General features: G+C 33.7%; 1 protein-coding gene across 6 annotated transcripts in view; it reads left to right on the top strand.

The window, feature by feature from the left end:
* LOC137642636 (FERM domain-containing protein 4A-like) overlaps positions 1-27500 on the top strand; it is an 807510-nt gene that overhangs the window by 579311 nt on the left and 200699 nt on the right. For all 6 annotated transcript variants that reach the window (XM_068375382.1, XM_068375384.1, XM_068375379.1 and 3 more), the window contains exons 2-3: positions 456-616; positions 2336-2437. In XM_068375382.1, coding sequence (XP_068231483.1) covers positions 456-616; positions 2336-2437 — 263 coding nt within the window. The remainder of the gene's footprint in view (positions 1-455; positions 617-2335; positions 2438-27500) is intronic.

Here is a 27500-nt window from a genome sequence, read left to right as displayed (position 1 = left end):
GATTGAATAGAATTGTTATGATCTGCACGAAATATATCATACTGGATCCTTGTAAAAGTATCTGTGTAAATTATATGACCTTAAGATAGACGAATCATAGTCAAACCCCAAATAAGAAAGATATCTTGATTGAATTTAATCAAGATTTATTGCCATCTGCCCTTTTCAAGTGTCATTTGAATGACTGCATAGCGTTTGACAGTCTTTGCCTATTATGTATTGAAATTCCATTATTTTGAGGTGGCAATAAATTTTAACAACAAAATCCATCACATTAACCCATACAATAATCACTATCATCATCATCATCATCTTCATCTGGACGCTCCAATTTGTGGAAGTTTATTGATAAGTTTTATGATTTTTATCTTGTTTTGTTGGAAATTACTTCTTTATTGGTGTTATTGTTTTGATATCTTCTTACTTGAAATACTTCAATTTCCTTTGTATTGCAGATGAGCGTGGGGTTGCGGGTGGAGGTGGTGCTACTAGATGATCGCCGCCTGCAGTTGGGCGTGGGACCCCGCCTCCTTACCCACGAATTACTGGCCATGGTATCATCTCACTTCACCCTCAAAGAACACTGCTATTTCTCTCTCGCCGTTATAGATTCCACGTAAGTTACTATCCAGGCTTGTGATTTTCGTTTGAAATGATAATGTATATTGTATTGAAGAGCACTGTAGATATATAGATGCAAATGCACATTGAAACTGGTTTGTTTAGAGGAGTAGTATGACGTCTTTGAAGATGTGGATGTAATAGTTTTCTTATTTATTACTGTTTCTAATTTAAAGGCAAACAATATTTACAACGTAATAATGTTTTTTTTTCAGCGTCATATTTTGTCATAATATGATGTCTTGAGTAAATGTTACGTATGTGTTGTAATTGAATTGTGACTTTATTGCAAAAATTACTCCGCTTATAAATATTATGCTATCATCCTTCATCGTGCTTTTGCTTTGAATATAAATATGAAAATAATAAAGTTTTGTTATTTTGTTGAAAAATTATAAATCATAACTGTAAAAGTAAAAACTTGTGCGATAATTTCGACTGGAACACAAGAGCTTGTCGAATAGTGAAGTCCACCATACTTAATAGATAATGTTATGTACGTTTTCTATCGGTGAAATGAGAATCGTTTTCTGTGAAATGCATGGATGACTAAAATGTATATTGCCAATCCACCCACTCTCATTCTGGAATTGAGTGTCCTTCAAATCTACATAATTGCAGCTAATTTGATTTGTAACTTTTCAACATGAGTTTAAGGAGAGGAAAAGAAAGTTACTATTTATATTATCACGAAGTTAAGAGCGACCATATAGAAAAAAAAATTGATCCGAATATTCTATGTTCTTATGTAGTGTGGACCTGTTTGAAGGTCTGCTGTTGATGGACCGTACCATCGGTTTATATATATATATATAATTATTTAAGTCAGTAACAGTTGAAAACTTGAAATTTTAATGTGAAAGGAAAAGAGGCTCGTTTAGGGGATTTATTTTTAATGAATTACGCTTTTTGGTGTTCCAATGTTTAGTTATGATTAAAGGCCTTACCACAAAAAGAAAAAAAAAAATCATACGATATTTGAATATGGTTATAGATTATCTTCTATTGTTATCTAAGTGAAGATTATAGTAATATTAGAAATCTCTTACTGATTTTTTAGCCATTATCACATTCTTTCATTCATTGTGTTAAACGTGTTAAATATATTATCCTAGTTAATGATTTTTATCAGTAACATCATTGGATGTGTTAAATGTCCATTGATATAATACTGGATATGAATGGATTTAAGACCTACTGCTTCATATCAGCTTGAATTAACTCTAAGCTATCTAGTCGGTCATTTAAAGAAACAAGTTGTAAATAATAGTTGCTTCGGTGCTGGAAATTATGACAGTTGTTTACAATTAGGTCCCTCTTGTTTTTTTGGGTCTACAGTATATATATATATATATATATATATGTGTGTGTGTGTATACACACATATATATGTATATATATACATAGATACATATACAGTATGTGTGTACAGTATGTTCCTATATATATATATATATATGTGTGTGTGTGTGTGTGTGTGTTTGTGTGTGTGGATTTTTTATTTGGAATTTTTTATTTTTTTTTGTCATATTCAGTGATGAAGTACATATAACACATTTTAATTGCGCTTAGTTATGCAGCATCGTACCTCACTTTGTTGAGTTGTTCAATGTTGATACCATACTGTAATATTGAGTATACTCACAATTTTGACCCCTCAGTGGAAAGCTAGTTGACCATATATGCAAACTTTCTCTTTCTCTCCCACCAACAGGGGACACTACCAATGGTTATCACACGACAGGAGGGTGATGGATCATGACCTTGTGCGATCGAGTGCCAGTGGTGTCCCTGTCACCTTATATTTCCTCGTCAAGTAAGTTTTTTAGTGTTTTAATTGTATTATGAACTAAATGTGTCATGTGTTTTCGTCCTCTATTTATATTTGTAGGGCAAGGAATCCCATACCAATGCATTTAAGGCAGGCGTCATAGGTACGTCAATGAAAATAATTATGCATGATTATACGTGTTCATTTAGAGAAACGGCCTTCTTTAGTGCACTAGGTAATTATCTTCATATATTTTACACCATAAAACATCTTCCTTTTAGATTAGTGCCTTTAAGTTTTACAGTCCTCCATACTACAATACCTTCAGATTACAAAGTCTCATCCCTTTTAATTTTTCGTTGTGCTGAGTTCCCTAAGGTTTGTAGGTTTTTCCTCTTATATTCTTATTCAAAATTGCCAACATTTATCTTTTGAAATCGTTGTAATAATTTCTATATTTTTGGGAGGTACTTAATTAAATGTAGCAATTTCTTTTAACAGTCTCTCTTTGGGTGAGGTTATTTCTTAAAGTATATAACACAGGGTTACCAATGAGGTTTGCCTTCTCTTTATTAATTTCGTTTAGCATAAAAGCTATTAAGAAAAATTCAGAAACCTTAAGAATTAAAAAGAGTGTTTTGTTTTGAAATCGTCTTTTAAATTCGTCGCTAAAAAGTAGTTCGGAAGTGTTCAGTATTTGCATTTATACACACTATTCCACAAATCAGGATGAGGTAGTGTAACATATTCTCTCTCTCTCTCTCTCTCTCTCTCTCTCTCTCTCTCTAGGATAGAACTGCATCAGCGCTCATTGAAGTACAGTCATAAAATTTATGACTTTACAACTTTCTTCCGTTTGCCTTGAGAGAATTTTAGCTTTTCCTGGATGAGCGATATTCACTAGTATTTATAGAATAGTATTTCAAGTTATGCAGTACTATTATGATATGAGGTTAGTCTATTTTCTCATTATAGAAATGAGGGAGACATTTAATAATCTTTTTTATGCATCCAAAGTTTTCCCTTGGGAAGGGAACTTGTTTAATGGCAGGCTGCTATATTTTTAAAGCACTAACATCAGGGTAATTGAATACATTAAGGCTAACGGGAACGTGGTGGTCATTATTTTTTAAAAGCAACACACAGATATATATATATATATACACACACACATATGTCTATATATATATATATATATATACACACACACATATGTCTATATATATATATATATATATATTATTAGTATTATTATTGTTATTATTACTATTATTATTACTACTACTACTGGCTAATTACATGAACTCCCAAGCTCCAAACTCACCTGATTATATTACATAAGTCTGTTGCACTTGAAAAATAATACCTGAGAAAATTACGCAACTCCCAGACGGCCTTTCTCTCTCTCTCTCTCTCTCTCTCTCTCTCTCCCCCTTTCTTCTCGTCTTGCTTCCATTTCCCTTGCATGTTTTTTGGCAATGTCTCTGCCTAAGTTTTTCTTCCCGTTCCTCCCGTTCTGCCATCATCTTCAACTTAATCAAATTTGGGGGTCAACTGATCCTTGCGTCGCTACAAAATCTGCTACAATATCTTCTTCCGACAACTTTCCCGAGTTTATCATTGCTTCTAAGGCCAAACACTTGATTAATCATTCCGCTCGTTGCATGGCCACCACATGCCATTAAAATAAAGCCGCTGAAATTTAGTTACATTAGCTTCTGATAATTCCTGAACAATTGGGTTTTCCAAAAACTCTTGCACATTTAGTTGTGCCATCTTGTAATTTACAAAAAATTATACCTCTCCAAATAAATATATCCTAATAATGCACTCAATCCTATCAACACTAAACTGTTCAAACCTTTAATCAAAACATGGCTCTGTTATCACCAATATTTAATCCAAACTCACCTGATTATATTATATAAGTCTGTTACACTTGAAAAATAATACCTGAGCTCTCAGAAAATTACGCAACTCCCAGACGGCAATATATAAAGCTTTCAGAATAATGTTAGGTTTCACATGGGAGGATAGAGTGAGATATTATACCTTAAACTAAATGAAAGTTTAATATGTACATTAAATAGTGGTGAATGGAAGATGGAGGTTACTTGCACATGTTCTTGATGCTACCCTTGGGAGAGAAGTATTATATAGTCTCAGCAAAGTTCCTATGGGCACTGGAAAAGCTGGAAGGTCTAGACTTAATTGAATCCATTCGACGGGAAGTTGGTGTTGACTGTGTAAAAGTGAAAGCACAGGGAAGGCGAAACGGGAAATTTCACAAAGGCCCTTTGCATCGTGCGGTGTTTGGCGTTAGAAGCAATTATGATAATGATATTCCTCAAAATTACTCTATCATACCTTTTTCAATCTTCCGTCACTCAGATCTACCTCTCTCCTTTCTTCCACGTTAAGCAATCCTCAAAATACTCAAACCATTGACCTTGAATTGCATCACATTATATAGAAAATTTCCAATTACATCGTTTATTCTGAAATCTGTTTGTTCTTTAAAGATTTTAAAGGCCTTCCATGAATGGGAAAGACAAGGGACATTGACATGCCTTAGAGACTGCCCATATATCCATATGATCAGCAGCCAAGCCCCCTCTCCACCCAAGCTAGGACCAGCGAGGGCCAGGCAATGGCTGCTAATGACGCAGCAGGTAAACCTATACGCTTCCACAAACCCTTAGTTCACAATGATGATGAGGATGCAGACACTAAAGAGGCTATCGACTTTAGGCGGGATTCGATCTCCCGTCGGGACTTTTTCAGTAGGCCATTACGCCTTTCCTCCTGCGTTTAATTATCTATAGAACCATTTATATTCTCCTCAAGTTCTTGATTATCCCATCCATCCTCTAGAAGACTTGTTACGGGAGCCTTTCTTTTGTAATGCAGATGCAGCTCAAATCATGTATTTTTCTTCTAAGAACTTTATATTTCCCCATTACACCACCCATTGTTGTTATTGATTGGCGTATACGTGAGAATGCTTGTGGAAGTGACCGTTGACGATATAAGGAGGGAAAGGAAGAGATTGGAAAATGGAAAAAATACCAAGAGTTGATAGGATTAGAAATAAGATCCAGTAATAGGCTTAGGAAGTCGTAATTAATTAGCTGACCAGGATGAGAGAAAGGTCCGGGAGCAGTAAGTGAGCTGGATAATTGATCCGTTGAATAAGGGGAAAGAATTATAAGGATTATAACGGCATGATTTTAAGGTGAGTGTATGGTAGGATTCTGATTGAGAAAGTATATCGTATAGCAAATGGATTTATGGAGGCAGACATATGAGATGTTTGGTGAAGAGGAGGGAGGGTGAGTGGGTAAAATGCTTGTGAGAAGTTTAAAAATATAGGCAAAAGGGTTAGGGGTAGCACACATGGACTTAAAAAAGCTCACGATAGAATTGATGAAGAAGCATTGTGGAAAGAACACCATTCTTTAAAATCTATTAAAGGTTTGTATGATGAAGGTGATCAATGTTGTAACATGCAGACAGAAAGGTGAACGGTTTGGTATAATAGTAATTCTGAGATAATAGCACATAATGTTTTTATGGATTTTGAATTTATTTATGAATGCAGGAAATCGTAGAAATTAGGGGAAATGAGCTACTGAAACTGGTGAAAATATTTGCACAAAGAGAATATTGAGAGTAAGAATAATCCAGAATAAGGTTATGAAGGTGAAAGGAAGCCTCGAAAGAATGGATTTGTAAATATTTTTATCGATGATAGGAGGATAGAAGTAGTTGAGTATTCAGGAGTAAATGTAATGGATGATGGGGGGATTAGAGACGATATCATGAAATAATTGATACACGGGAGATAATAGGTTGCACGCCAAAGATTCGCAAAAGACTTGGAGAGTATACAAGAGCTAAACTTCGATTATTTGAAGGGACTGGTGACCCTACTATGAAAATGGTCTTGAAGTTGAAAGCGAATGTCTTGGGATCCAAGTAAATCTTAAAGGGTGAGAAATGTGGAGGTATGTAAAATGTGAAAAGGGATAGATTATTGGGAGAGGTATATCAGCCTGTATTAAGGGGCATGGTAATGCAGAGAGACTGAAAGACTATAGGTTGGTAAGAGAGTGTATAATTTGAGAATATCATCAGAGAGGAAGACTTAGAAAGTGCTGGATAGATTGAGTAAAGAAGTATGGGGAAAGGAAGTGATTTATTATGCAGGATGCAAGTTAATGTATGCAAGGTACTGATTAATGGTGCAGGGTGTGTAGGGCTGACTATCGTGCTGATGGAGATTTTTCTGTATAGGTGAATGGAACAGTTAATGTGTTGGAGTTTTCTGGCACAGGAGACTCATTAATGGATTAACAAAAAGTTTGCATCTGGTAGTAATTACTATGATATATTTCCTCTTGAGCCACCAGTTGTTAGTGTAACCAACTTAATATTGTTTATATATATATATATATATATATGTGTGTGTGTGTGTGTGTGTGTGTGCGTGCGTGTGTGTGTGTGTGTGTGTGTATACTTAGTCTACCAAGCCATTACCTCTAGAGGGGTGGCTCTAGAGGGTAACAACTTAAGTCACTGTCACATCTACCCATTAACCTTTGAATCAGGAATGAACCTCCTGGGGAATAAAACCTTATAAACATACATCGTTTCTGAACTCAACGAAGAAGACTCATCAGTAACATGTCAAAACCACATACACACCTTGCTCTATTATTTCACTTTTCAAAAGCCATTCGTAAATCAGCCACTAATTAATTCTTGCATCATCCATCCAAACATTACTTACTCCATCTCCATTGTTTCCATTTACTCTTTCTATAGCACAATTTTAACTTTTTAAAACTTTCTCCACTTTCAAGCTGTAACAGCTTTTAACAATTTCTTCACTTTATCTACAGACGTGAAATATTTCACAATCCATTCACAACTTATTATTCTAACCTTACATTCCCAACACAATTTACATTGTCTCTCTATCCATTCTACCACAAGCCTTTTAGGTCAATGTATGCTACAATATGTTCTTTCTTTTTATTTCCAAACTTCTCACATACCTGTTTAATTATACTCTTAATCATCGCACCATCTTGCTTGTAAAACCTACACTGTACTTCCCCTAGTAGTTTTTTTTTTTTTTTCATTACTTACCTTAATCTTCAATCAAAATCTTGTCATGAACTTTTTCTTGTCATCCCGACATAAATCTTACAGTCCAATTTATCGCTTTTACCTTTTTTTTAGCCTGGTCTATGATTTTTACAGCCGTAAAGATTTCTTTCTGCAGAACTAAAAAAAAAAAAAAAGAATTTGAGCATTTTTAAGATATATTGGTTACAAGATTATATATTGACTTGAAAATTATGTGAAAGTTATTGTCTGAGCGAAAATCTTCCATGTAAAATGTGTATTTCATAATAAAAGATAAAAAATGACCGTGTTCGTATTTGCTGTCTATATTGAATGGAAACTTGGCTTTATTATACTACTTGTTCTTTAATTTGCCTTTTAGAAATATATGAATTTGATCACTTCCTTCGCTAAAATGTCTATTTTAGAAAATACAACTGAGCTACAGTATAGAATATATAATTTTCTACATTTGTATAATGTTTTAGTTTTGCCAACAAATTAATTATTGCCCAGAAGATAGTAGATATCTAATATAAATGAATAAGTATAGTATATAAATTGCACGTGATGATTTTCTTGAATATTTTGAAAAGGTGAATTCTGCATGGTCACGTTATTTTATACATCAAGTATAAGGACGGAAAGACATATTATTTTTCTCTTTTAAAATAAATACTGCGATCTTCACGTAGGTAAAAATGTCACTAAATCGTTCGTCATGGCGTGATGGTGATCACCTAAAGTACTGTACGATGTGAAAATATCTCTCTCTCTCTCTCTCTCTCTCTCTCTCTCTCTCTCTCTCGTGATAGTTATTGCCGCTGGCGAAGATATTGTACGTTGGTGGGGGGTAACCATTCTAGTTGAGTGTGAGATAGTTTAAATGATTGTCGTAATTGACGTTCACTGATTATTATGGTCTGGGAACTCATGAGCGTGTCAAGGCTGGCACGTTGTTACAAGCCCCTGTCACTACTTGATGTACCGTATATTGTTTTCTTTGTTTAGTTATTTAATTGCAAATCTTGATTCTTTAGTAGTCAGTTGGAGATGAAATTGCATCGATATTACTATAATAATAATAATATTAATAATAATAATAATAATAATAATAATAATAATGATTATTATTATTATTATTATTATTATTATTATTATTATTATTATTATTATTATTATTATTATTATCTAAGCTACAACCCTATTTGGGAAAGCAGGGTGCTCTAAGCCCAAGGGCTCCAACAGGGAAAAATAGCCCAGTGAGGAAAGGAACTAAGAAAATAGATAAACTACAAGAGAAGTAAATAAGGCATTACGAATGTAAATATGGAGTTTGTAATAATATTTTTCATCTTTTATTAAAAAAAAAAAAAAAAAAAAAAAAAAACTCCCACTCCATCACTGCCAGAGCTAAAGAATTGAATATTGAGAAAGGCTGAAATGCTTCAGATGCGGTCACTTTTCTTTCAAAAACTCACCTCTCACCAATACGGATTCCGTAACTCTACTGATTATTATTTATTTACTTAATTGCTTTCTAGATAAAATCTTTATTCAAATAAGTCTCAACTGATTTCAAAAGTGGAATTCATTTATAAACTAGGTATGTCTCGGTATTAGTAGTAGTAGTAGTGGTGGTGGTAGTAGTACTGTAGTAGTAATAGTAGTAGTAGCGTGATTGTAACAGTGTTCTTTTTAGTATAATGTTATATAATTACATAAGATGGAGATGTTTGTAAATATATACCATTGCTCGAAAAAAATGGGTAGCGTCCTTTTTTGGTTATTTCTTGTAAAATTGCTATGAGAAAAGACTTCCTTTCCCACGGAGGATGATCATTTTATCACCTTTCGGTATATTACCTTGAAATGGATGCTGGAATGTCAGGGGTCACCACCGATAATAACATTCTTTTCTGACATGTAATTTGTATGAGAAATATTGAAATAATCTTATGTTTGTAATAAATTTATATTCATATTTAAAAATAGATAAAGACTTATTGTGGTCAAGTCAGTATCATTCTTGGTGTTAAAGTCATATACCGTGCCATTTTTTTTAAATCCAAAAGTCACCTAAAATTAGGAACAGATTGTTTTCATGTATGTATTCCCACGTCATTGATTTAATGAATATTTAACAATGGATTCTCAAGGATTCGCGGCACACGATTTTCCCCATTTATCCAAAGGAATTTCACCATCAAAGATGACAAGCATTTCTGCTTTCGTAACTTGCACTGTCAAACCACAATACGGTATCTCTCTCTCTCTCTCTCTCTCTCTCTGGTATACCTACCCTATATAATAAAGAACACACACACACACTATATATATATATATATATATACACCTCTGAATGGGATTGCCAAACGTATGACCACTCGGTCTCTCCTGGGGGACTGGGAGTTGTCATTCCCTGGTGAGAGTTGTACCCCGATAGATGGGAAGTGATGAATCTTGTGTGCGTGGGTAGTATCCATCTAAAATTGTAAACATTTAGTCATGTACACCAATTCAGTATATATATATATATATATATATATATAAATATATATATACATTTATATACACATATATCTATATATATACAGTATATATATACAGTATATATATATATATATATATACTGTATATATATATATATACTGTATATATATATATATATGTGTGTGTGTGTGTGTGTGTGTGTGTATACCGCTGAGTGGTATTGTCAAATGTATGAATGCTTGGTCTCTCCCTGTCCCATGGGTTGGGGGGACAGCGAGTTTTCATTCCCTGGTGAGAGGGGTCCCCCGATTGATGATGAGGGTGGGTATCTATCCATATTTAGCCGTCATTTTTTGCCGGTTGCGTACACACACACACACACACACACATATATATATATATATATATTTATACTGTATATATATATATATATATATATGTATATATATATATATATATATAAATTTATATATACACATATATATTATTCATGTTGTCCCTAAGAAGTGTCTAAATTTTTAGTTTTTAGGAAAATGTAGGAGTTAATATTAATTAGAAATGCCTTAACAATTTTAGATTTGTAGATGACATAGTTCTATTTATTGAATCATGGGAGGAATTGCAAAAGATGATAGAAGAATGCAATAGAGAACGCAGAAAAGTAGGATTGAAAATTAATGTGAGTAAAATTGAGAAAATGTTTAATGAAAATGCAGAGAGACAAACAAATAAGGGTTATGCATAACTCTCTCAGATATTTTTAATGAATATACGTACTTAAAACAGACAGTAAGAGTTTCTCCAGAACAGGGCACTGAAATTAAAAGAAAGGTAAGTATGGTATAGGGAGCATTTGGTAAACAAACTGAGATTATAAAAATTATAATACCATTTTCTCTATAAAGAAAATTATTTAATCTGATGGTCCTACCAGTATTAATTTAAGTATCAGAAACTTGGAGCCTTACTAAAGCCTTAGAACATAAGCTAGTTACAACTCAAAGTGCAATGGAAAGAATTATGATGAAAATAACAGGAAGAGACACAAAAATATTAATTGGACACGAGGGCAACCTAAAATATAGGATATGCTAACAAGATGTAAGAAAAAGAAATGGATATGGGCGGGACATATAATGATAATTGCAAATAACAGATGGACATTAAGCACAGGAAGGAAGAGAAGACGATGGATTGACAAGATAAGAAAAATAGGTTAATTAGACTAGTATAGAATGGCCATGAACAGGTAAACATTCCACCTCTACTTAATACTTAAATTAGACATCATAGTGTTGTTATCGCTAATCAGTTGTTGATCATCGAGGCTTCCCATTTGAATATACATCCGTGTACACGAGGCCATGTAATACCTGGCCCAATATATGCTTGTGTCTATGACGTCAGGCATGAGTCATCCGTGACTCATTTCTCATCCTTATAATTCTTTTCTTTCAATACCCTCTTCCAGATAGCTCTTCCTATGCACGAGAGAGAGATTGTTTTCTCTCTCTCTCTCTCTCTCTCTCTCTCTCTATATATATATATATATAAGTATATATTAGAGAGAGATTCTCTCTCTCTCTCTCTCTCTCTCTCTCTCTATATATATATATATATATATTATGTCTATATCATGCACGTCTCTCTCCTTGAAGGAGGTGGTACCGAAAGAATTTAGCCTTCTGGTATCTCAGCAAATCCTGAGGGGTAAGATTGTTATCCCCATTCGTATCTTCTTAACCCCGTAAATGCTGGTATTCATCTAAAGGTAGGTGATAGTAGGAATCGAAGGCGATCAAATAGACTAAGCAATGAACCATAGACCACTGTATCCACCGTCCTAAACCAGACTCATTTTAGTAGTAGGGCTGTGTTTCATTGTATTCTATCATCTCGGAGTAGGGATTAAAATTGGGTTCATGGAATCGAAGTTTCTGACGTATCTACTTGAGAGAGAGAGAGAGAGAGAGAGAGAGAGAGAGAGAGAGAGCTTCACTAATACTGATATAATCGGGTGTTTCCGTAGATGTTTGTATGTTTGTTTTTCATCCACTAACCCGTAGATATCTGTTGTCCAGTAATCTTCCTGTAAGAATATTGGCATGAACCTTTCTTCAGTTTAACATATTATCTGTTGTTAATTTCTTTGTATCGGTCCGTGTTAAAGTCATCTTTGGCAGATTTTGAAGATATGTTGTTTTCTTCTCGTTTTGTCCTCGTTCCAGAACACATTTTGAAATAGTTCTCGGCATACTTTATCGATAATTCGCCGTTTTATATATCAACTTTGTCTTTGCTCTTACATTTAGAGATTTCGAATGTTTTTATTTAGCTTTGAAATGTAACACAGTAATTTGATTTTCAGTAATCATTCTCATGTATTTTAACCACCAATATTGTGATGTAATTCTCTTTGCTACCGTTGCTCAATACAGATATTGACTCTGATGATAACGATGGCAGTATCTGCCGATAAGTTAATTTCATGCATACCGGTGAAGATATTGGTTACTTCCAAGTAATCCGTATTTTCAACATAGTAAAAGTGACATATAGGCCAGAATTTATGATTCGAGTCGTAAAATAACCGAAACGATTCTTTGTCAGGCATCGTGGCGATGACCTTGAAGCTTTTTGGATTGCGTCGCTTTAGAAATTCGAGACTTCCTTCGGTAACAGTTATGGTCTGATAACGCAAGAATGAAGATGTCTGAAACTTGTACTCGGAATCATTGTGACATATTTCTATCTTTCTTTCTTTCTTTCTTTTGCTACAGAATATACGGCACCAGTGTTGAGTATAATAAAAAGAGAGTGGAGTAGGAATATCTTTAAGTAAAGTCCAATCATGGTCGTGGGATTTATGATTAAAAGTAATACATGATTGTTTTATTATATACACTTGCTGTGATCAGTCAGCTAGTTTTCGGCACTATTATTGCCCATTTATTATTAACTTTAAGCTTTAGAGTTCTAATTCAATGCAAAAGGTAGAGATGTAATTAGGTTGTTTTAATAACTGTATAAGGGTTTCCGACTTTCCTTTTAGATTTTGCTATTACGATTATTATCTCGTTATGATATTTTTTTTCGGTTCAAGTATAGGTGAATGAATATAATGGTTAGGTACAAATCATAAACATGATTGATCTTCGGATTTTCACAGAATATACGATAAAGCGATATTAATTTCATCTCGTGTATGGAACGTTTTATACGTTAATTAGCCTTATAATTGTTATTGCTGCATGACGTCTGAAGGCAAGACTACTCATATCACAGGAATTTACCATAAACACATGAATTCATAAGGGTTATTATCAATCGCTCAGCTGTGAAGGAGAATCTGTGAGAATTTGTATTGTATTTGTTAGGAGTTGTTATATTTAGACGAAAGGCAGTTAATGATAGTGGGTAATTTTAGTTATATTGATAGATAGAAAAATCGGTAAATGAGCATCGGGTACAGAATTTCAAGAGAAATAAATTTATATAAGTTGAAATAGAATGCTTCTTCATTGATAAAAAAGATTAGAAGAATTGCATGTTTTATATCTATGGATCATGATAATAGATGCTGGGAACAGGATTAATAGATTTAAACAGAGGTCTTTTGTTTTTGCAAGGTACCCATTTAATTACCTTTAGTCTCAAGGCTACTTACATTCATGTGTATATCATGTTTTAGATTCCCAATGTTTGGAACAGTTTTCAATAGTGTCAGTTATACTATTTTCTAATGCAAGTAAGAATGTGTATTTTTAAGTTACACTATTCCAACTTCAAAATTACATTTGATATATTTTACTAGTAATGGTATGGACAAAACCTTTTATCACACGATGCCGTCATCGCCGAGAAACTATTAAAACCTTGACCAAAGAGATATTAAAGAAATTCCCAAAGTCATCTTTAAGACCTGGGTATGGATAGGAAGAAGTGTGTGTGTGTGTGTGTGTGTCTAGGTGAGGGGGGGATGGTGATGTTGGGTCGTGAAAAGCGTGACTTCCAAAACCTCCATCACTTTCTCAAATGACAGGGATGGAAAAAAAGATTCTCTCTCTCTCTCTCTCTCTCTCTCTCTCTCTCTGTATATATATATATATATATATACATATATATATTGCTGTGTGTATAGTTTAAGTTTGTTTCGTAACGCAAGAATATTCACTTACAACAATATCTCAAAAATCTTCAGTTAGAACACTCTCTCTCTCTCTCTCTCTCTCTCTCTCTCTCTCAGACAATTGATATAAGCAATCCTAGTCTCCCTCGTTGCCCCTCTTACCCATTTCTCTCTGTCTCTCAATATCTTTAAAACCTTCGGGGTTGTTATTTCCGGTTTAGAAAGGATATAGTTAATATGGAGGTTGCGTGACTCAGAGTCAATTCATTGACTCTGGCGTGACTATTCACTCACTCACGTATAAGTGAACTACCTCGCAGGCCTACCTGAGCTCTCTCTCTCTCTCTCTCTCTCTCTCTCTCAGTATTTTGTTCAACCTAAGAGATATTGACTTCTGGTCCAGATTTGGATGGTTAGTGTGGCCCGCCCTTCTTTTTATTTGACATCTGCTTTAAAAACATGGCTTTCTTATGCCTGAAATACTTCTTTCGTGGTTTTATTTTCGGTTGAAAGGTGTTTATATTAAGGTTTATTGTGTGTTTTTGTGCATAGATGTATTTATGTGTTGTTTCATTTGCGCACATTGCATTCTTTTCATGATTGTCGTACTTTGAATTCACCTTGACAACCCCCCCCCCCCCCCACTGTGCACTGCCACACTATTGAAAAGTGACGTTTGATATTTCACTTATTTGCTTGAGATATTTTTCTGTTTAATGGAAAAACAATAAAGATACTATTTTTATTGATAAATCTGATAGTGGTGATGTTGCAAACATCTCACTACCGCCCCTTAAAGTAAAGGGTCCGTTTCTGTATTTGTGTGCAATTATTATTATTATTATTATTATTATTATTATTATTATTATTATTATTATTATTATTATTATTATTATTAGCCAAGTTACAACCCTAGTTGGAAAAGCAGTCCAAGAGCTCCAACAAGGAAACCAGCTAGTGAGGAAAGAACATAGAAAGAACGAATAAACTATATGTAAGAAATAATAAGAATTTTTTTGTAATAGGTCAGTCATATATGATTATGAAACGAGACCTTCATCAACCTGTTCAACTGAGAACCATTTTCAGTAAACTTTGAACTTATGAATTTCCTTAATTGATTTGATTCGATTAAAAATGGCTACTATATTAAAAGAGTAACGATGTGTTAGGGAATACATACAGCTGTAAATAACATTTAATATCAGCATTTCAGTATCAAGTATTCAGTATTCTATTTATCCACGATTTCATTAACAGGCAAAACTCGCATTAGATTTGAAGTTATCTTTAAATTAAAATCTTATTTCATTACTTTTTAACGATTTAAGCTTTCGATTGTTTAAAAAGGTAGCGGACTAATGGCAATTCCATTTACCTTGTAAAATGTTATTAACTCTTGTAATTATTTTTTATATTTTGTGTTAATTCAAGTGAACACACGAAATAATTAGAAGAGTTGTTTACTAATAGCTGTTTTATGCAATATAAATTCTGATCTTCTAATTTTTCATATGCTAGTGAATATTTCAAGGTAATTTCCTGCTAGAAGCCTTCATTTGGCCTTTTATGCTTTAAATTCTCGTTTTCAGTGAGGAGTACACTATGAATATAAAGAGTATATACATATACATACATGCGTGTATGCTTGTATATTTACACACACACACACACACACACACACACATATATATATATATATATATATATATATATATATATATATATATATATATACTATATATATATTATATATATATATATATATATGTATGTATTTTATACACGCATATATATATATATATATATATGTGTGTGTGTGTGTGTGTGTGTGTGTGTGTGTAGTGTGTTTATGTATATTCATACATTTATTTTTGATAATCGTTTTAGAAATGTTTTATATACATTTAGAAAACACTATGACCATGTACAAAACATTTTAGATCCTTTATAAGAATAGTTTAATTTTTTTTTTTTATTATATAAACTATATTCCCCTTTCAAGTTCTTTTCTGAAAAGAACTGTCTACATTTTATCAATGTTTAAAATGCCATTCAAGTCTTGAGCTAAAAACCAGAGATAATTTTTCTCTTTCTCTGTTTAATCTAAAAGGGTTTTTTTTCCGTGCAATAAAAGCGACGTAATCGGAGTCCAGCGTAATCACTATGATGTTGATTAGGACTTTTGGGAAGCGAAATGGTAAAAAACTCAAGAATATACGAGGCCATGTGGAAAAGTTGACACTGAATTACAGACTAACATCAACCCCTTTTCAAAAGGGCTGTAAAAAATGTTTTACCTTTTCTCTCTCGTGTCCTTTCACCATTTGTTTTCTTATGAAACAAATATAATGATGAGCATTTCGTGAGAGGGGTATTATACAGTATATCCTACCATCACGAGATTTTTATTCATCGTAATGCAAAGGTAAGGCTCACCATTAGTCTCTCTCTCTCTCTCTCTCTCTCTCTCTCTCTCTCTCTCTCTCTCTCTCTCTCTCTCTCTCTCTCTCTCATCATCATGGAGATAAAAATATCAGAAAGATCAAGCCAAAACTATACCAGGGAAGCTAAGGAGGGCACATAGGACATTAATCCACTACGCACCAGCATCGATAATGCAGCGACTATTTAATGTGCTGCCAGCTCATCTAAGAAACATATTAGGAGTGAGCGTGTTTAAGAATAAGCTCGATAAATACTCAAGACTGGAAGATGCAAAATACACCGGAAGATGCATTAGCAACTTTCTGGTGGATATACGAGGTGCCTCACTCTGAGGGACCTGGGGGAACCCAAACATAGAATAAGGCAATAAAGCTCTCTCGGACCAGAAGAGGTGGAACAAATGGGTAGCCTACGTTCCTAAAAATTGATTATGGCTCTGTTCACCTTAGCAGTGAATATTGTACCTGGTCGGTAGCCGGCCGCTGTGGGTGGTGGCTAGAGTTATGAGAGAAAGTGATGAAAAGAAACCAGACGTGAATCTGTATTTCTGTCATAACACAAGTATCCCATCAAAACTGGAGGAACTCGATAAAGGTAACCCACATCCCGTGAAGTGAAACTATTCAAAAAGATCCTCTCCCTGCCCATACACACATACATTATAAATATTTTATATTATAGTGTTTTATGCAAGCATGCATGTAAACACATTCATGAAATTCTTATATGAATACATAACTTTAGTCATATACCACATCATACACGTTCCTCGCCTAAGCTACGGTTTCAGCCGAATGTATCTGTTACCTTGCCCGAGTCCTTTAACCCTATGTTCATTTTTAGGCCTATGAATAAATAAGTTATCGGTAAGAGGGCCCGACGAGTAAGAGAAGAAGGAAGTCTTCTGAAGAGGTTTTCAAGTTTTTATAACTCTTTTGTTTCCTCCACCATTTCATACTCTTTGTCTTTTGCTTTCAAATAAGGGGAGGGGTATGCAGGGTATAGGTGCCCACCGGCCTTCCCTATCGTTCGGGGCCTTCACTTTGTGGTGTCCTTGCCTCGGGAAGGACAGCCTACCACGTCAACATAAGCCTAATTCTACGCTCTTACATACCTAATGACTGGCAGTTAAAACGAAATGTGTCGACTCGAGACAAGCGTCCTGTGACGTTTATTCTCTTTTTCTCTTTTTTTCCGATTCCTATTTTTTGAAGGGGAGCACGATTAGATGGGGCCTGCCAAAGGGGACGGTTTCGACTCTCGAAGGTATTATTATTGTAGTTGTTTTTATATTTGTTGTTATAAAGCCTAGATGTGACCCTGTTAGGAGAAGCAGAATGCTACAAACCCAGGCACGACTTGTTACTATATGTCTTTAATTTCTTCATGAGATTTTTCGCTTATGCTATGATTTACTTAACATTTGAATTGAGAAATGGCTTCATTGAAAGTAACTGCACATGACGTGCCTGCATCGTTCTTATTGTTGATAGTCCAAGTGATTAAAAATAAAAAACAATTTGAGCGAATTAGATTACTCTCCAATGTGAATAATGTCAAGGACATCATACCGTTCCACTACCTAAGTAACCTTGGGCCCTGGCTTGATGACTGGAATGTGGTTCCCTCCTCTGGAATGCAGTGCCCCATCCTCCTGGAATGATCTGTGATAATTGGGAACCCCATTAACTTAGCGGTGCCCTGCAGTTCCAGGTGTATGTGGATTGTAACTGGACGTGATGGAATTCTGATGAGATTTCCCTGACCGCAGAATTCTTTTAAATTCACGTGAACTCAAAGCACAATTATGTAACATAGGATACATCCTCATATGGTACTAATGTTCAGGCGTTTCAGCAAACATCTTACTCATCAATTAAATTCTCGCATTTTAGGTTTTTATTAGAAGTTTGTTTGGTTTAGATTCCCAAGTTTTGAAAACGATACATTTAAAAATTTAATTGATAACTGAACTTACAAATCAGTTGGATATGAGTACTTTTTAATATATGAAAATGAAAAATTAATCGTGGAAATGATAAATTTATTGCGTGAAAATTCAACTATTTCTGTTGTCAGACTCTACTTGAGTGAATAATTTATAATGACAATTTACATGTGAAATCATTGTCTTTCATTATCGTATCGTAAGGCAATGCTTAATTGTTTTGTCTTACGCTCCTCGGTATGTGAGATGCTTTACAGTTATTTTGCAATACCTGCTACTGATAACTGACCCTACATTTTATATGTGTGTGTATATATATATATATATAATGAGTGTATATATGTATATATATGTATATATATATATATATATATATTTATATATGTATATATAAGTTATATATATATATATATATATATTATGTATATACTGTATGTATATAACTTCTGATAAACTTAAGCTCAATGATAAATAGGTCAGTGAGAAGACTTGTAATCATCTCTCATCTTTATTTTACACAAACCAACGGCGTCAGGAATTCATTCCCAACACCAGGGTTGTTTAAAAACATTAGAATATTTTAACATCGGAAACTGATTCAATCTTACGATTTTGGCTTAAAATGCCTGGATAGTAACGAAAAATATAAAATAATTAACAAAATAAATCAGTATAAAAGCCAATACTTATTGAAAACCTGTGATTAATTAAGGTCCTTTACAATTATGATATTAATAAAAACACTTTTGATACAAGTAGAAATTGCAATAAAAAATATTTGAGTAGTCAAATTTACTTTCCAAATATGGGGCTGAAAACTTCAAATCTTTTACAGTTTGTGTCAGATAAAGATGAGAGTTGATTCCAAAGGGACTTCATGTCTTATCTATCATAATATGTATGTGTATATATATATATTATATATATGTATGTATGTACGTATGTATGTGTGTATATATGTATGTGTATATATATATATGTGTGTGTGTGTGTGTGTGTTTGTCTGTGTGTGTGTATGTATTTATCTGCGTTGTAGTTTGTTAAAACATACAGGTAAGCTGTATTGATTAGTAAAGAAGGAGGTACACTTTTATTTTCTTCATATTTCAGGATCAGGTGGAATTTATTTGTCATAATAGAAGTATTATTAGATGGAGTATAGCATCTAGAGCATTTTCCATTTTACTCCGGAATATTACGAATAAACTGACGATTGTTAAAATCTCGTAATATGGTATTTACTCCTTGAGAGGGTCCCCTCTAGACCAGTTTCATTTAAGAAAATTCGTTTACTGTTTATCAGAAACCTGATCTCTTGTATTTTCGTTTCTTGATCTTCAGCCTTCCCTCCTTCCCTCCCTCTCCCTTCTCTTCACTCCAGGAGTTTGGAGGGTCGACGTTGTAAAGTATTCTTGTCATGGAAAAGTTCTTTATCCCATTTCGAAATTTTCTTAAGGCAATGAAAAGTTTTGTTATGTTTTATTATTATTACAGTTCTATCGTGTTTGTATTCTCCCGTTACATTTCTATTTATGAGTCGTTTTATAGCTCTATCTGTATTATCAATATATTGCTATGATACAATCAAAATATATGAAATGTATTTTACATGCAATTATCATTCATTTTCAGATTTTTCTTGTTATATAAACAAATACGAGAAATCCAATTCATTTAAGTAATAAATGTACAGCCTAGAAAGCTAAGTCATAATATGCCTATAGACATACATAAAGAAAGGAAGACAACAGCTGTAATTATCCTGGAAATTAACAGTAGTCATCAGTAATTTTGAGAGAAAAAGAAGGCCAGACGATAAAGGAATTACCGAGCATAGAAGAAGAAAGGATCAGTTATGTCAGTTGAATCGCGGAGAAAGAAAGATCGAAATAAAAAGTCCTTTCCTTGTGAATAGGGATAACGATTGTGTAGAATTCACTTCATCTTCAGAAAACGGGATTGTATGGGGTTTGAAGGACGGGCTGATTGGAAGGAGCCATCGATTGATAAGCCTAAGATTAGATATAAAGGGAACATGTAACCGCTTTATATGTTTAAAAAGAATTATTTTACAAGTCAGAATCTTTCTAACTTTTTGACATATCCTCTCATAACTGTCAAGTTTCCAACTTTTTCTTCTCAGAATAAAAATATTTTTTTATTATTTCTCTCTCTCTCTCTCTCTCTCTCTCTCCTCTCTCTCTCTCTTTAGTAGAGCTGTTGAGTTGAAAGCCTATGCATAAGGAATGGTCCTCTATTTTGCCTCCCCCAATGGAATTTACGATTAGCATAAATGCGATGGAGGAGGATAATTTATTTTCTTATTTTCCACCGTTTGTACTGTAGTTTCTTTTCTTGTTTTTTCAACAGAATATTTAAAATTTTCGTCTCATTACTTTTAATACTATTATTTCAATTTCAGTTTCTTATCTTGCTTTAATAATTACCTTTATTATTACTGCTTCTTTGTTTTATTTCGTTTGTGTTTGTTACTGTTGCAAAATATTCCATCGCTATTTTATCAATGATGATTTAATGATAGTGGTCAAATCATTTTCAATAAATTGTTTCATAAAGGAGAATCGAATTTATAGTGTTCAAAACTCAAATTATAATTGACCTCACTTTCTTATCGACAGTGTTCTTTTGTTTATTTTATTATCTTGAATATATATATATATATATATATATATATCATATCATATGATATCATATCAGCCGTTACGACACTGCAGGATAAGGGCCACAGACATGTATAGTACTTCTAATAATGTCTGTTAATGATTTATGCCAGTCTATACCCACCGTTTCATATCTCGTCAATTCTTCTTTTGCAATCTTTAGAGACCCATTCTTTTGTTCTCGATGTTCATCTATTATCTATTATGCTCATTATATGGCTTGCCCATGTCCAATTCTTTCTTTTACACGTTGTTAGAATATCCTCTACTTTAGTTTGCTCTCGTATCAGTGTTGCCCTTTTCTGTCTCTTGGTGTTATTCTCATCATTATTCTTTTCACAGGTCTTTGAGTTGTAACTAGCTTATGTTCTAAGGCTTTGGTAAGGCTCCATGTTTCTGAGGAAAGTAGAATGACACTCTTTTTAAAATTAACGTATTTAATCAGGTGGTCCTACCAATATTCGCATATGCATCTGAAACTTGTAACCGAACTATAGCCTTAGAACATAAGTTAGTTACAACTCAGAGCTATGCAAAGAATAATGATGGGAATAATACTGAGAAACAGAAAAAAGAGCAACATGGATCCGGGAGCAAACTAAAGTAGATGATATTCGAGCAACATGTAAAAGAAAAAAAAATCTTCAAGATAAAAATATAATTTTTACCTTTACATTTCTTCAAGAGAACAATTCGCTTTTCAACAAAATGGGCAAATCAAATCTAGCATCTGCTGACAGGTGGAAATTATTGTTAGCTCACGGAAAAGGGTGATTCATGCTTTACCATTAAACACGTGTGAACTTCCTGTTAGACGTAAACAACGTTGAGTCCAATAAAAAACAACATCTGGCTCTAAACTTTAGTCTGACCACTGGTGCTCGCGTCCCTTGTTTCACAACTTTCTTTGAACATACGGGTGATAAATTGTCTGAAAGCCTTGATCTTCAATTAGCTTTCGTAAGTGAGGCTAAAGAAATCCCACTGCTCAAAACAAAACCAGAAAAGATGCAAAAACATCACTGTGCGAGTAACTTGATCTAGTTCAAGGCTCTCTGAACAATATATATATATATATATATGTATATATAGACATATATATAAACATATATCCATATATATACATATATAGGTATATATATATAGGTATATATATATGTGTATATATATATATATGCATATATATATAAATAAATATAAATATAATACATATATATATATATATATATATCAGCTGTTACTGGACCACTACAAGACAAGGGCCTCCTTCCAAAAGCATCTATTTACGGTTATTCTATAGCAGTCTATACCAACAAAATTTCTTAGGTGGGCTATCTATCATCTTCTCTTCCTTCCCCTGCGTCATTTGCAATATCTAGGGACCCATTCTGTTATTCTTCTTGTCCATCTATTATCTGGCATTCATCTCCACTCCTTTTTCTTACATATTGTTAGGATATCCTCTACTTAAGTTTACTCTCATATCCAAGTTACTCTTTTTTTTCTCATTGTTATTCCCACCATTATTTTTTCCATAACTTTGAGTTGTAACTAGCTTAAATTTGTTATATTATATTATTATTATAATATATTATATTATATTGTAGTACATATAATATAATACATTATATTATATGATTAAACAGCACAATGTATAACATAACGTATTTTGATATAATATGGTATTATAAATTTGTTCCACGATACAATCTTGCCTAATAATGCGATATTATTATGCTTGCTTCATTTTGCGACTTCCCGTCTCTTAAACTGTTTTAATTCACGGGCTGCAAAATATGTTATCAGTCGTTTTCCTCGTAACGCTATTTTAGTATTACTGTTGCTGTTTTCTTTTTTTAATCATTACGGTTGTCTTAACAAAAAAAAAAATCTTAGTACACTAAATATAATTTATTCTATTTTCATATATTTTATGCTAATGACCCTCCGTTTGTGGTGCTCTTACGTATTTCGAGACCAGCCAAGCGTTGCTAACACGGCCTATTTGTAAGGCACATGGGGTGTTATCTGCCTTGGAATATTCACTGAAATACGCTGCTGCATCTCTTTAGCATTTCCATGGATGCCATCAACCAGAAATGGGAGCTCACTAACACGAAGAGGGAAGAGAAAAAGAAAATCATGTTTTTTATCCATGTTTTGCTTTTTTTTTTTTTTTTTTTTTTTTACTACTACTACTACTACTACTACTACTACTACTACTACTACTACTACTACTACTACTACTACTACTACTACTACTACTTTTGTAGTTTACATTGTTTCGCGTATGAGACACAGTGATGTTTGTTATCACGCTGTGATATAGAATTTATTTTGTCTGAATTGCTAAGTCCTCTCCTTTTGGCCTAAGTTTTTAGCGATTCTTCTATGCTAACTACCCCTTTATCAATATAATTTTAGTGTTTTATTTGCTCATAATTTACCCACTTTTCTGCCGTTTCAAGAATTTCACAGAAATTTGTCGATTTTATTTTAATATGCCATAAATGTAGTGATCTGAAAAATATGACACATTAGGATATACTAGGAAAGTATTGCCGGATCTATTATTTTGTCAGAATTAAAATATTATCATATATAAGAATAATTTGTCTTCTTCCTTCTTCCCTTTCTCCGTCTCCTTTCCCTATCATCGTTTTCCTCTCTCTCTCTCTCTCTCTCTCTCTCTCTCTCTCTCTCTCTCTTTTGTGTGTGTGTGTGTGTGTGAGAGAGAGAGAGAGAGAGAGAGAGAGAGAGAGAGAGAGAGGACTAAAAATTTTGAGAGGTAGTTCTCCAGCATCCATCAGGAAATGGAGATCATCATTCAAATAGCGCACGTCTTGGAAGAGTACTCTCCCATTTCAGGCACGATCCTACTCCATCCAAGCGGCACCTCTCTCTCTCTCTCTCTCTCTCTCTCTCTCTCTCTCTAACATTTTACTTGCTTCCAATCATCATGTGAATTAGAAATGTTTGGTTTATTGTAAAATAACCTCCCGTAAAAATCAATTGTTATTTATTAGTAAATGGAATGGTATAAAATTCTTTTTGTTTCGACCGATATTTGGATTTATATGGCTTTATTGTAGCAGTGTATTCATCTCTGAAATTTGATGACTTTGTAAACAATCGCCTCTCGGTACAGAGAATTTTATATATATTTACTTGTTATCTAATTTATTTTGATCATATGAGAGATACAGTATATGTGCTTTCATATTTTGTAAACACACACACACACATATACACATACAAACATGTATCGCTACCATTATAAGATCTTAATGACAAGAAGTTCTTAATCTGATTATACCCCTTTGGCATTCTCAGAAATGACCTCGCTGATCTGAAGATTTTTTTTACTTTACTTTGTTTGGTTTCAACATCAGTGTATGGTATGAAACTGCAACTCGTATATCAATCCTGCCTTGAAACAGGATTTTACGCCTTAAGCCAATTCCAGCGTGGTGCTGTAGGGTTTCAGCCATGATGCAGTAAAAGTAATTCAGCCACAAAGGTAAGTCTTTTGTATGACTTGCGGCGGAACCACATTTTCCATTTCACTGGCCGGTCTTTAATCTTATGTTGATCAGCTTGCTGGAAGATATTACAGCTCCGCTTTAAAATGCCTCTTCTGTCAGATTATCACCTTTTCCAGCTTGCTGGAAGATATTACAGCTCCGCTTTAAAATGCCTCTTCTGTCAGATTATCACCTTTTCCAGCTTGCTGGAAGATATTACAGCTCCTTTTTAAAATGCCTCTCTGTCAGATTATCACCTATTCCCGCTTGCTGGAAGATATTACAGCTCCTTTTTAAAATGCCTCTTCTGTCAGATTATCACCTTTTCCCGCTTGCTGGAAGATATTACAGCTCCTTTTTAAAATGCCTCTTCTGTCAGATTATCACCTTTTCCAGCTTGCTGGAAGATATTACAGCTCCTTTTTAAAATGCCTCTCTGTCAGATTATCACCTTTTCCCGCTTGCTGGAAGAATTTACAGCTCCTTTTTAAAATGCCTCTTCTGTCAGATTATCACCTTTTCCCCGCTTGCTGGAAGATATTACAGCTCCTTTTTAAAATGCCTCTTCTGTCAGATTATCACCTTTTCCCGTGAAAAGAGAAGGGGAAAATAAATAATCGCACCAACTTCAAATACTTTCAAGTGTCAATTCTTTGTACCTGTTCTGATGAAAATGTCTGAAATCGGACCATTGTTTACGAGAAGTTTTTGTACAATAGGAGATAATCTTGTTGCTCATAAATGTTATGAAGACATTATATACCTTTATATATTACAATTATATAAAAGAATACAATGTAAAAACTTAGGCATTGTATCCAAACAAATGATAATTGAGGTGGGTAAGAGCTTGGCAAGGTCACGTAGAAATTGTTATTGGATGTACGTGCTTCGAGCAAAGCGTTCTCAAAGACTTGTTACTCTAGAAATGGGGAGGAATATGCTGCGCTTACTTCCAGTTTCCTTAAGGTGAAAGGAAATTGGAGAGATCGAAAGGAATGGAGAGAATATGTGATACGGCTCAGGTGGTTAGCAGGAGCGAAGTGGGACGTGGTGCACATACATTACATGACCAAAAAAAAAAAAAATGAGAAATACTATTATTTTTTCCCCCCAGCTTTTTAGTGAACTCGTTGTACTGCCTGACATTCCTTAAGGAATGACAGGTTTATATGTAGAGTGCATTCCAGCCACCAGGGTCAGCAATATATTAGTATCACCAAGTAACGAAATAAATTTATTTTTTATTAGTCTGTGCTTATAAAAGTCTCTCCCTCTCTCTCCTCTCTCTCTCTCTCTCTCTATATATATATATATATATATATGTATATATATATATATATATATAGCATGTAAGTGATTTTATCATGGATTGAACAGAATTGACTTTATCTATCTTTCAAATTCTAATTATGGATAACCAAGAATATATTTCATCACCTATCAATGTCCATAGCTATACCAAATCGCATTAATTAATCTCTCTCTCTCTCTCTCTTCTCTCTCTCTCACTCTCTCTCTCTCTCTCTCTCTCTCTGCGTGCAAAAGAAATATTAAATTCTAATCACTGATCAGCCTCCTCAATAGGGTATTGTTATTGTCCATGGTTTCGGATTCAGCGTCGGTTTCTCGCCTGTGATTTAGTGCAATTTGTGGCAATAATCGTTTAGAAGTTTTATGAGTTTCTCCCGAAAAGGTTTGTTCCCATTAGCCATTAGTTATTTATGAGCGTAATTTGTGAACAATGGGCAAGTTACGGTTCAATTCAAACTCCGTGTGTTTTCTGCTCTCGTGAGAATTATTGTTTTCCTCAGTTGTAGTCGTAATGTGATTGTACTTCTTTTCAGTGATAGAGAGAGGAGGGAGGGATGGGGGGTGCAATGGTCTTCTCCGTGTATTTTTGTAGTCAAGCAACCTTTAATACGTACAATAATTTTTTTTTTCATAATGGAAATTTACAATTTGAATTATTAAATATCACAAGATCATAATTTACCTTAGAAAGGCAACATTAAGGCAAACACGTTTTTTTTTTAATTTTTTTTTATTTAAATTTGTTTTTTTTCATTTGGGGAAAGAATTATAACGAATTTTGGTTTAAAGTGAAGCTATATAGAAAATAAAAGAAAAGTTGGACAAAGTGCAAGAAATTACGAAAATTCTTTTAGCGGATCCTCAAGTGTTGAAATAGAATTTTACATTTATTGATAAGTCTTCTTGTTTAAAGAAATGAAATAAGTCACTCAATTTTACATTTATTTTCTTTCAGAAGCTCAAAACAAGATTCAAATGAACAGCTTTGCTTCTTTTTTCCTCATAATTGCTTTGATTACTAACAATAACACGGACGTATATGGAGATGTGAGGCTAGGTGATGTTTTTAAGATTCAGTATCATCATTGCGATAAGAATAATGATTTGAAAGCACTCCGTACGTTCTTACGACGTAATGATATGTATCAGATTGATAGAATACAGGAAATCCGTACGACAAAGAGACACCACACCCACAGCTGAAGAGTACATTTATGTACGCCCTTTCTTTCCTTGAAATAACGAGATTGTTCTAAATATAATTTGCAAAAACAATTGATTATTTTCTCCTTTGTTTATGGTTGGTATATTATTTGATACATTCAATTTACTTTTGATATCAGGTCGGTTTGCAAGAGACCCGTTGAATATAATAATGTTTTTCCTAGACATTTTTTACCAGCTTTTGTGTTCGCCGAGAGTCCTTTTTGAAGTTGGA

Source organism: Palaemon carinicauda, chromosome 6 (assembly GCF_036898095.1).
Source record: "Palaemon carinicauda isolate YSFRI2023 chromosome 6, ASM3689809v2, whole genome shotgun sequence".
NCBI lineage: Eukaryota > Metazoa > Arthropoda > Malacostraca > Decapoda > Palaemonidae > Palaemon > Palaemon carinicauda.
This window is presented reverse-complemented; position numbering and strand designations above follow the sequence as displayed.